General features: G+C 38.3%; 2 protein-coding genes across 4 annotated transcripts; both read left to right on the forward strand.

The window, feature by feature from the left end:
• Positions 1-1,276: 1,276 nt before the first annotated feature.
• Positions 1,277-3,070, forward strand: LOC143721925 (uncharacterized). The gene is made up of 3 exons (XM_077212860.1): positions 1,277-1,443; positions 1,579-1,817; positions 2,017-3,070. Exons 1-3 carry the CDS (start codon positions 1,372-1,374, stop codon positions 2,150-2,152), a joined length of 447 nt encoding a protein of 148 aa, XP_077068975.1. The 5' UTR covers positions 1,277-1,371; the 3' UTR covers positions 2,153-3,070.
• On the forward strand, positions 2,017-10,889 carry LOC143721922 (ras-related protein Rab-35). Of its 3 annotated transcripts, none has more exons than XM_077212856.1 (7): positions 2,017-3,645; positions 4,726-5,469; positions 6,720-6,770; positions 6,953-7,076; positions 7,175-7,299; positions 7,443-7,567; positions 10,328-10,889. In XM_077212856.1, exons 2-7 carry the CDS (start codon positions 5,415-5,417, stop codon positions 10,475-10,477), a joined length of 630 nt encoding a protein of 209 aa, XP_077068971.1. In that variant the 5' UTR covers positions 2,017-3,645; positions 4,726-5,414; the 3' UTR covers positions 10,478-10,889. The 3 variants fall into 3 exon arrangements, with proteins under 3 accessions (XP_077068971.1, XP_077068972.1, XP_077068973.1); XM_077212857.1 differs by having other exon boundaries at positions 3,353-3,664; XM_077212858.1 differs by having other exon boundaries at positions 3,639-3,890.
• Positions 10,890-11,545: the final 656 nt, after the last annotated feature.

Consider the following 11,545-nt stretch of genomic DNA (forward strand, 5'->3'; position numbering starts at 1 on the left):
CACTGTTTTTGAAAATGTGCTTTACTTTTACAGTTGAATAATTCATGGTACCTTGTAAGGGGCACTTTTTGTTTTTGGTAACACTTTACAATAAGATTACATTAGTTAACTACTTTAGTTAACATGAACTAAGAATTAAAAAAAATTCTCCAGCATTTATTAATCTTAGTTAATTTTAATTTCATCATTTACTAATACATTATTAAAATCAAATGTTGTATTAGTTAACATTAGTTAATACACTGTGAACTAACATTGACGAACAATGAACAGCTGGATTTTTATTAACTAACATTAACAAAGATGAACAAATACTTTAACAAATGTATTGATCATTGTTAGTTCATGTTAGATACATTAACTAATGCTACCAAATGAGACCATATTCTAAAGTGTTACCGTGTTTTTTGTATAACACTAATTTTGTAAAATATATAAAGTATAGTATAACACATTTACAGAACTCTGCAAAAGTCTTAGGTACATTCTGGTTTTAAGCCAGTTATTTATATCTTTTGCAGTAGTGTGCAAGAAGGAAATATCAGTTTACATTTCCAAACATTCCTTTTGCCATTAATTGTAATAATCCAGTGAGATTTTTGTATGCACAAGGAGTCTGAAAGCAGCCGGTGCTGTGTGTCTGTGATTACATGAAGAAACAGAAAAAACTGAAACGGACTTAAATCCAGAAGAACTGCTGCAACAGCTCAGAGATGCTTGAAGAAACCTGCCTGCAAAGCTACCTGAAAACCTATGTGCAAGTGTTCTAGGACAAAAGCTCCCAACACAAGATACGAACAGTGCAACTGATACTCTTTTCTCCACTTTAACATCCTGCTTGGACAACTGCCCCCTTTCCTCCAGGCCAGCCCGCGCCACACCCTCTGCCCCCTGGTTATCTGATGTTCTCCGCGAACATTGTTCTAAACTCAGGGCTGCGGAGAGGAAGTGCCGCAAATCGAAAGATCCTACTGACATTGGTCTTTATCAATACCTCCTCTCTTCCTTCTCTGCTGATATCTCGACTCCTAAAATTACGTACTATCATAACAAAATTAACAATTCTTCTGACTCTTGCATGCTTTTCAAAACCTTCTCCTCTCTTATCAACCCTCCTCCTCTTCCTCCATCAACTCTAACAGCGGATGATTTTACCACATTCTTCATAAATAAAATGACCACCATCAGCGGTCAATTTACCAAACCACAAACTGACACGCACATCTTAACCGGCTAACACAAATTCTAACCTCCTTCTCTCTGCTTTCAGAGGCAGAAGTCTCCAAAGTCCTCCTTTCCAATCGCCCAACTACCTGTCAGCTTGATCCTATTCCCACTAATCTACTTCAAGCCATTTCTTCCTCAGTTGAAATGGCACTCACGCACATCATCAACACCTCTCTTCACACTGGTACTTTTCCAACAGCATTTAAGCTGGCTCAGGTAACCCCACTGCTTAAGAAACCCACTCTAAATCCAGCACTTCTGGAAAATTACAGACCAGTATCCCTTCTTCCATTTGTTGTGAAAACACTTGAATGAGTTTTTTTAAATCAGATCTCTTCCTTTCTTACACAGAACAACCTCTTGGACAACAACCAGTCCGGTTTAAAAAGTGGACACTCAACTGAGACTGCCCTGCTCTCAGTAATTGAAGCTCTGAGCATGGCAAGAGCAGCTTCCAAATCCTCAGTTCTCATCCTGCTGGATCTGTCTGCTGCCTTTGACACAGTTAACCACCAGATCCTTCTGTCAATTGACAGAGACGAAGGGCATCTTGGGAACCGCACTCCAAAGGTTCAAGTCTTACCTCTCAGGTAGGTCCTTTAGGGTGTTGTGGAGGGGTGAGGTGCTACTGGGGTACTACTACATCTAGCTACTTGGGTGCCTCAGGGCTCAGTCCTTGGACCACTTCTCTTCTCCATCTACATGACATCACTAGGATCTGTGATTCAGAAACATGGCTTTTCCTATCACTGCTACGCTGATGACACACAACTCTACCTCTCATTCCAGCCTGATGATCTCAGCCTGCCTGACAGGCATTTCTGGCTGGATGAAGGACCACCACCTTCAACTAAAACTTGCGAAGACATGCTGCTTGTGGTCCCGGACAACCCAACACTACACCACAACTTCACCTTTCAGCTAGGTTCGTCATTCATAACTCGATCAAGGTCAGCCAGGAACCTTGGAGCTGTGATTGATGATCAATTGAACTTTACAGACCACATTGCTAGAAATGCCTGGTCCTGCAGATTTGCTACAACATTAAAAGGATCAGGCCCTTCCTGTCAGAGCATGCTACGCAACTCCTTGTCCAAGTACTTGTTTTTTCCAGACTGGACTATTGTAATGCTCTCCTGGCAAGTCTTCCAGCATGCACTATCAAACCTCTGCAACTGATCCAGAATGCCGCAGCTAGAGTGGTCTTTAACGAGCCGAAGAGAGCGCACGTCACTCCTCTCCTCACAAAACTGCACTGGTTGCCAGTTGCTGCTCGCATCAAATTCAAGTCACTGACTTTTGCCTACAGAACAACCACTGGCTCTGCTCCCTTTTACCTAAACTCATTACTTCAGACTTATACGTGACATCCAGAAACTCTAGTGAACGCCATCTCAAAGAGGCACAGGAAACGACTGAAGACGCATCTTTTTCGGCAACACCTGATCTATTAATAATAACACTTTATCTTCTATTCTAGGCTTAATCTATTATCTTAAAAAAAAAAAAGGTTCATAGCACTTGCATTTTGTTGTTGTCAGTTCAACTGCTTCTATTGTTCACATTTGTGAGTCACTTTGGATAAAAGGGTCTGCTAAAGGAATACATGTAAATGTAAAAGCTGTTTGAACGCAATGGGTCAAACCAAATATTAATTTGATTTAGTTAATATAATTTTTTGGCAAATAAAATGTATTTATGACATTATTTTTTAAAGCATAGTTCTTCTCACTTTTCACAGTTCTGTATAGCTTGTTTTTTTCTGTTTCTTTTCTGATTCACCTGCTAAGTGGTTACGTGTTCAAAACGTGTTCTTCGTGCAAAATAAAACGGCTTGGCTACAGCAGGGGGGTTAATTTCATGTATGTGCAAATCATTTTAAACATATTTCTCAAAAGAATTATTAATTTCTTTGTTACACTTTTTTATAATGGCGAAAACTTGCTAGTGCTCTTTTAAACATTTGATGATCCTTATACGTCACGTCCCAGAGGCCTGTCTACCCAGAGAGCATTAAATTAGAATAGACGTACAATGGGCAAAAATGTTTTTTTTCTGTTGGCAAGCTTGATTTTGACTCAGTTAAAATGTGTGGCTGGAATGTCATCAGTTTGTTTGTTGCAACAGAATAGCGATGTCAATCTCAGCAGCAGCAACAGGAGTGGTATGAGGAAAAGACAGGGAGGAGACAGAGCAACTCGGGCACATGATGAGGATGAGAGTGACTCAACATTCAGGTGCGGCGCCCTCAGATGGGCGGATCTGATCTCTGCGGCCGCTGGGACACTGTCCGAACTTCCCCTAACACTGGGTTCCCGGATCCCGGTGCTCCCTGCAGGACTAACTCAACACTAGCCGACCGCTCTAGCAGGAACTTGTGTCATGTCTTCCGTGTTTTCCCCAGCGTGCTTGGAATATGTGAGTTAAAGTGTTTTCGGTGAGCTTTTCTTTAGCTTTGAGTTTGATCTTATTATCTTAGAGCATATGAGGCTAGTTAAGTAGCTAGCCTAGCTGCATTTCAAAACAACTGAGTAAATTACAGCCGACGAGTTGCTGATTTGATGTTAACAAGTTTGACCGAGTGGTTAACGGAGACGGAATTTAAGAAGCAGATTATGGCGAGAGTTCTACTTGAGGTTTGGTATGACGGCATGTTTTTACAGGTGTGTAACGTTATTGTTTGATCGATCCATGATTCTGAGTTTCTAAGGATTAACTTACTGCGCGAGATTTTCATGTAATACAGACGCAAGGTCGCTTATCTAAGAAGGACAGTCAGTTTATGAATACCGTATAGAAACGAACAGTATCCATCTTGTAATTTCCCCATTATTTTACTTTTTATTCCAGTTGTAACGTTAGTTTCAGAGCACCGAATAGTTTCACTTTTAATTTTGATTTGTTTGCATTTAACGTTAGGGATTTAACGTTAGACGTTTTGGTAGTGGCACCAAAATGATTTTCTCTTTTTGTCTGATAAGCGGACCTAGGCTTAGGTGTGTCAGTTTCACTTCTCTTCTAGATTTTTTGTGTTAAAATGATCACATTTGCCTGAAGGACATTACTGTTTATCATACTGCTTTCATTTAAGACAAACAATGTGTTGTAATGAGAAGCCTGTGCCCTCATCGCAACGGCAGCTCAGGGAAAACACGTCCCTTCCTGTTTTCATGGAACATTTTGGCAGTTTACTGAGTCTCTAGCTTTGTCTTGACTCAGCAGTAAAAGTTTTATGTGGGCTTTTAATCGGTATGTCCACTGTTTTGGTTTCAATTGTAAGGGGAAAGGTGTGTGTGTGTGTGTGTACATATCTCCTGATTTCCATCCATAAACCCTAGTAAAGCTGGTTCATGTGGTTTCGAGGGTGTCATTTGTCTGTCAGAGTGGGAGAAGCTAAATTTAGTGCCACAGCTGCTGTTCTGGGCAAAAGGGGTGCATGTCTAAATAATTTGAACAAGATCCATAAGTAATACCTGTCTCTTTCTTCCTTTTTTCTAGGATTAGGGCTTGAAGGGGACCGACTAGGACTTCTCTCACTTCCGGCTTGAATCTGCATTCCTACAGTCTTTGAGTAACTGTGATCTTTGAAGGCAAGGGAAGCTACCAGCCCCTGCATGCATTGGCTAAACAGGCGGAATGGAATTGTTGTGACCGAGATGCCATCTACATATCTGGGAAATCAAGATCTGGAAACAAAACAACTTTGATCCCAAACAAATCGCCCTTTTTTTTCTGGATAATTTGGTCCCTGACGCACTCATAACTCGGCATCATGAGCACCATCAGCGATTAAAGAACTGCTCACTTTGTAACCTGAGTCATTTGATACTTAACCACAACAATGTGGTAATGTGTTTGCACTTGAAGGCGAGGCGACGAAAAGTACATTTCACATAGATTTTAAGCAATGGAAATATTACTTGAAATTTAAAGTGTTTTAAAATGAACTAAGAATATTGCACGGACAATGCAGAATTACTAATTCATAAATGGGAATGCACTGAAATCAAACTGATGCATCATTTCACACTTGAATTCTGAGGAAAACTGGAAAGACGATCACATGATGCTTGCAGTATTTCACCCAAAACTCTAAACCTCCTGGCATTTTAAGACACAGGGAAAGTGATATAAAGGTGCTGAAAGCTGTTAAACTTGTTTCATGAGGACACATTTTGAACAGAAGAATGGCGGGAAAAGACTACCATCACCTCTTCAAGCTGCTCATCATTGGTGACTCCAGTCAGTACTTTTGTGTTTTTATACATTTTCTAACAAATTATTTTTTTGTTCCAGCTTTTTTTATCTGGCTCTTTAATGGAGAACCCAATCAGACAGAGAGAATTACTAATATTTGGCAAAAAATAAGTGTTTAAGGCTTAAGCCCAACTATTTCTGTAGCACCCCGTCCATTACTAAGAATGCTTGAGAATGTTGTTGTGCAATTTCACAATTTAAGTAACTGTGTGAGTAACATCAGTCCTCATCCCTACATGAATTTAGTCATTTGAACAGTTCATGAGTATGCATACTATGCACTTGTGTGGTATGCGTACTGTGACGAAATGATCTGTGAAAGTTTTAGCTACATTGCTTGAGTAGTTGTCCTTTACTTTCATATTAAATGCACATAAATAAGTTATGCATCACGGATGCATAGCTGGCTTATGTGAATTTACTATAAACCTTTCTACAGGCATTTAATATCCCCATTTATGAACAAAATACAGGATTATAATCTTTTTTGAAGTAACAGCAGATATTTTCTTCCGTATTGTGATGTACATCTGAGTGTTTCAGATTAAAAAAATAATAATTAAGGCAGGGACTTGGTTCAATTCATCAGTTGTATATAGGATTTTGAGGGGGTCTTCACAAAAAGTGAATTTTAATTAAACATTACGAGGTTAAAAAAAACATTGAAATGAAACATACTTGGATGAATTGTTAATAATAAAAACATTTGTAAATTTTTGTTTAATGCTGACTTTAACAAGCCTGTTTATGCATCCACTTTCATTGAATTCATTGTTTGTTTTCAAATGTGTAATCTTGATTATTTACTCTCAGTAATGCATTTTCAAGTCAAGAGTTCAACATGTTTGTAATTTTTTTTCTGTGGTATTTACCACAGCTGCCTCATCTAGTCTGTTGTGGCCACTGACATGCTGTAACTGTTTAGCTAAGTAGCATTTGTCTCCGTAAAGATATCAATAGGCTCCTAAAGGAGGGTTAAGTTGTACGGTGCAGATGGACGATTTGAGACATTTTTGTTAGTGTTGTATTCACGCTATGCCATTACACTTATTTTTATTTATTGTGGGGCCATTTTATTCTCATATATTAATTTTTTAAACCGTTAATATAAATATCTATTTATTGCTATAATCTTGTTTTATTATAGAAAATACTGTCATGTTTAATTCAAAATCTAAATGCACTGAGGTATTACGGATGAACATTTAACAGATGCTACTTTGACTCTGTTGCAGATGTAGGGAAAAGCAGTTTGCTCCTACGATTCGCAGACAACTCATTCTCTGGTAAGTCTGCTTGGCACAGAATGTGTAACTGTGAGAGAGACAGAAAATGAGGCAAAGGGTCTGTAAATATATGATCTGATTCAATGTGTTCTCATGTCCAAGACAAAGTGAGAGTGTATGCTTGCTTGACAGTGTTTAAGGAGTTGAAATGTTATGAAATATTGATCTTGTGCTCCTCACAGGAAGTTACATAACCACTATTGGAGTTGACTTCAAGATCCGCACAGTAGAGATTGACGGAGAAAGAGTTAAACTCCAGATCTGGGACACCGCAGGGCAGGAAAGGTTCAGAACCATCACCTCGACGTAAGCCTCGCTGTAGTCAAACCTAAAGTTTTGATCTGTTTGACCATTCTTATGATCTCTCTCTGTCTCCCCCTTACATGTTTGCTGTATTCCTCTAGGTATTACAGAAACACTCATGGTGTCATCATTGTTTACGATGTTACAAACTTTGAATCATTTGTCAACGTGAAAAGGTGGTTAAATGAAATCTCACAGAACTGTGACAACGTCTGCAAAATATTAGGTTAGTTTAAACACACAACTTTATGTTTTATTAACATAATTTACTTCCCTGTTATGTATTGTGATATGAAATGTTTTGGTTATATATTCCAAATTTGTTGTAGGCCAACGTTTAATATTCCTTTTCACTATGATCACTAACAGTGGGAAACAAAAATGATGATCCCTCTAAAAGGCTTGTGGACAGCCAAGATGCTCTGCGCTTTGGAGAGTCAGTTGGTGTGAGGTTGTTTGAGACGAGCGCTAAAGAGAATATCAACGTAGAAGAGGTGAGGTTTGTTTTGCTGTGATCTGTATTCACAAAATTTGGAATTTAAGTTAATTTAAAGGTGCAGTAAGTGATTTCTGAGAAACACTGTTGAAAGTGGATCGGACTGAGCAGCACAACACGCTGGTAGCCAATCAGCAGCAGGGGGCGTAAAAGCTCATGATGGGGGAGGAGCGAGCGAGAGATTGAGCAAGAGGGAGATTTGAAAAAAACAATGTAGAAAGAGAGATAACTGAGAGACATTACAAAAGAGGAATATCACTGGATAGGAAAGGGTTATGATCAGCTTTAGGACCCGCGGTAACATTAGAAAAGCTTTCCAGCACTGGAGAGAGTCCTAAGCGGGAAGGCCTGAAATTAGATGCAGAGGTTACGTTGATCCTGCTCCATACATGAGTAACAATAGCTGCTTTTCCACCGTCCGGCCAAACAGTTCTTATTGCGCAACTGTTCCATTCCGTACTGATCCGGGCCAGCCGGTACGGTTATGGATGGCCGTTATTTGGAATGTAATACAAAAGCGTCAGTTGTTGCCTTGACAACATATACGATTACAGATGATATGAGAGAGCGACCATGTTATGGAGAATAATCAGATATTTCTTTAAATTGTATTGTTATTAGGGGTGGGACAAAATAATGATAGGGCAATATGACTTTGTCCTTCTCCATGCAATATGAGAATCAATACACTGGCGCCAAATATCGATTTTTAATTAATAGAATAAGGCCCTCTAAATGGATTTCCCTGATCCCAGCATACAGTGGCTACTTCATGGCTCCTCGGGGTAGCGCTCAACACATGAACATGTGAATGTGAAATGTGAACATAAGTTAACTAGCCTAAGAAAATGAGTTTTTTAACAGGATGGCGGAAAGCAGTGTCTGTAAAATAATAGATGCCCCAGCCATGTTTAAGTTCAAAACTGGACGCACTTCGACTTTTATACCATTAATGGGACAAGCATGTAGTAAACACACATCTTTGATGCTCTTCACCGAGTGCTTACATAGATACACACGGGAGCATTTGAAAACAGGCATCTATTAGCGAATTCTTCTATCAGCGGATAAAAGGGATCGCTGCTTTACAACGCTCCTGTGCATACCTGTGTAAGCGCTCGGTGAAGAGCATCAAAGATCTGCACTTAGCCAGCTACAGAGAAACTGGCAGCAAGGCAACAGACAAGTGATCAATTCTGAGTTGTGACATCACTTCATGGGTTCTATTGGAATGGGAATTCCGGGCTGAGAACGGTTTGTAATCGTGCCGTGCTAGGCTTAAGTAGAAACGCAACTGGAACCTTTCCTTACCATTCTAAGAACCGTTCGGCCCGATGATGGCAAAGTGGCTATGGATTTGAGTGTGTGCCTCTGGTGACTAATGGTGCGTTCAAGTCCTTTTGGGAAGTTCGTACGTACGAGGTGGGCAATCGTGTTTACGACGTGAGGTGCGTTCAAGTCAGTTTCTTTGGAGCAAGATGGCGGTGTACCTTCTTTTAATGAAGGTACACAAACATACAGCAAGGTTTGTTAACTCTGCTTATAGAAAATGAAGAACAAAGAATGCACATCGTGTTTTTAATTAACTTATGAAGCCAATGTAAATTGTAAACTCTTATCATTTTTGGTTGTAATTCATTAACTTGCTGCTTTTAACAGGATTAATGATGATCATGATAAATGACAGTTTCTTGGACGAGTAAACTTTGAAATTCAATTAAAATGTACCGTCAACTACAGACGTTGCATCCATTGATTCCGCCATGTTTCACTGACACGCCCCCAACTCGTACAGATCGGGGCTTAAAGAAAATCCCGAGCTCCCCGCTGGTATTTACGACATTGTGGTGGCGTTCCAGTTCATTCAATTCAATTCATTCAACTCATAATTACGATCTATACGAGATGACTTGAATGCACCATAACGAACTCTTGCTTGTATAACTTGTGCGCACTGTATGTTATTTCTTTGTTCTTCCTTGTCGTTTGTTTGTCATCTTTGCTTTATTTTTCGCCAAGCTTTATTTTACTTTGCTTCTGCTATGATAAAGAGTCACATCCACTTTTGGGCATTTTGGAGACGGAGCAATGAAGGGAGGGGTGTGTTTGTTTGGGTTGATTTTTAAATTTCAACAGTGTTTCTCAGAAATCGCTGTTTGATAACGAAGTAACCTAATCATATTAATTACCGTTATGTGTTCAGTGTAACGGCGTTGTAGAGAGCGATACATAAAACGCATTACCATTCTGATACATCGACGAGCCTGTATAATTCACTCTTCCACTTCTTCTGAATCAGTTCCTGGTTCAAACATATATGGCTGAATGAATCCAGTATTTCCACTTGCCATTGTGCAGCGTTTACTACAGTAAAGTTGACCAAGTGAATCTCTGAGCTCCTTTGAGTGAGTGGAGGCAAGGCTAATTTAGCATATTTATGGGTCCACGTATACTAAATGAAGGAGGAGCGTAGAGGTAAATTGATAAATAAATAAAATGTTTAAATGTAATTTTTGTGATCAAAGATGTTTTAATGGATACATTTATTGACTACAGGGGGACTTTAAAATCCTCAATATTTAAGTTTGTTCATTTAAGCTCAAATTCATGAAAAAAATCATCAACATTTTATTTAAGCTTGAATAGAATGCTTAAAGTTTTCAACTTATTAAGAAAATACATTTTGTCTTTCTGTCCACTTTGATGTGTTAAATTAAAATGTATAATATGCATGCCTTATATTCTTTTCTGTTTGCAGATGTTCATGGCTTTCACCCACATGGTCCTTCGGGCCAAGAAACAGAGCCAGAGTCGAGCAGAAAGAGAGAGAGAGAGAGAAAAGGACACTGTCCATATTAATTCCCACCGGGATAGAGAGCGGAGGAAGAAAGGGAAGAAATGCTGTTAGAGCAGAGGTGTTCGGAAAGATATGGAAAGAAGTACAAATCAAACACCTTTGCAACTTTGTTCCTTTGCGTCAACTTAACAGATCAGAAATGTGACTTTTTTTATGTTAACACTGCGCTTAGATAAAGCCAAGAGGAATAAAATCACTATTATGTGCCGAACATCAGCGTTTGTTTACACGTTTATCAGTTTTTTATTTTATTTTTTTTGTGCTTTTTACAAAAGGGGAATTGACTGGCATGTTTTTACACTGGTATCAAAAGCCTGGTCCAGGAAAAACGCTATACACAAACTGTCTAATGTGTTCCACTATTATTTGTGAGAGATGTTTCGTGTTGGATTAAAATTTACCTGGTATATGTCATTAATGTATGCAAATAATAAATAAGCAATAAAACATTATTTTAACGGAATGCTCACTTTCTTCTTTCAATACAACTCTGTTCAACTTGTTAAAAAATTCAGGTGTTTTTCCTGGATTAAACCTATTAAATGGTGGAAGCACCATTTCTTTAAGTTATTTTATTTGACCTCTGAATCATGTTTGTTGAATCATAAACTCATTTTTTTAAATGTTATTTACATACAAAATGTATTAATATGTTAAATGTCATCAGAATACAAATGAGACGAGTTAAAGAGCTGAAATCTAAAAAAACAAAGTTAAAATAAAAAATATAAAGAACATGAGGGTAAGATTTGTACATCAGTTACATTGTACGAATTGAAGATGTTCTACTTGCTTATTAACCGAAGATGTAATCGTATTAAGATAAATTTTAAACTTTCAAAAAACAGAAAAACTGTTTCTTGTTGGTAAACTTCCATTTATGGATATAAAATTGACAAAGAAGATAAATTAAAATTAATAACAAAGCAAGCATCATTTTTAGTAGGGTAAGAATCAAAATATCCAAAAATAATGAAGTTGTGGTTATATCTTGCTGGATATTACCTTTAATAAATGTGTCAATATTTTCCCAAAGTTGTTCAGAATAAAGACATGACCATCGTTTCTGTGTGAACTTGAGCATCATGTATCAATATCAGCTTTATATTTAGTCATGAA

The sequence above is a fragment of the Siphateles boraxobius genome, unplaced genomic scaffold, assembly GCF_051911475.1.
Source record: "Siphateles boraxobius isolate OS27281-9 unplaced genomic scaffold, OSU_SipBor_1 66, whole genome shotgun sequence".
Lineage (NCBI taxonomy): Eukaryota > Metazoa > Chordata > Actinopteri > Cypriniformes > Leuciscidae > Siphateles > Siphateles boraxobius.

Coding starts and splice junctions, on each gene's coding strand:
- LOC143721925 (XM_077212860.1), top strand. CDS start 1,372: ATGGCACTCACGCACATCATCAACACCTCTCTTCACACTGGTACTTTT. Junction 1,444..1,578: donor CAGCATTTAAGCTGGCTCAG/GTAACCCCACTG, acceptor TTTCTTACACAG/AACAACCTCTTGGACAACAA. Junction 1,818..2,016: donor GTTCAAGTCTTACCTCTCAG/GTAGGTCCTTTA, acceptor CTCTCATTCCAG/CCTGATGATCTCAGCCTGCC.
- LOC143721922 (XM_077212856.1), top strand. CDS start 5,415: ATGGCGGGAAAAGACTACCATCACCTCTTCAAGCTGCTCATCATTGGT. Junction 6,771..6,952: donor CGCAGACAACTCATTCTCTG/GTAAGTCTGCTT, acceptor TGCTCCTCACAG/GAAGTTACATAACCACTATT. Junction 7,568..10,327: donor AGAATATCAACGTAGAAGAG/GTGAGGTTTGTT, acceptor TTCTGTTTGCAG/ATGTTCATGGCTTTCACCCA.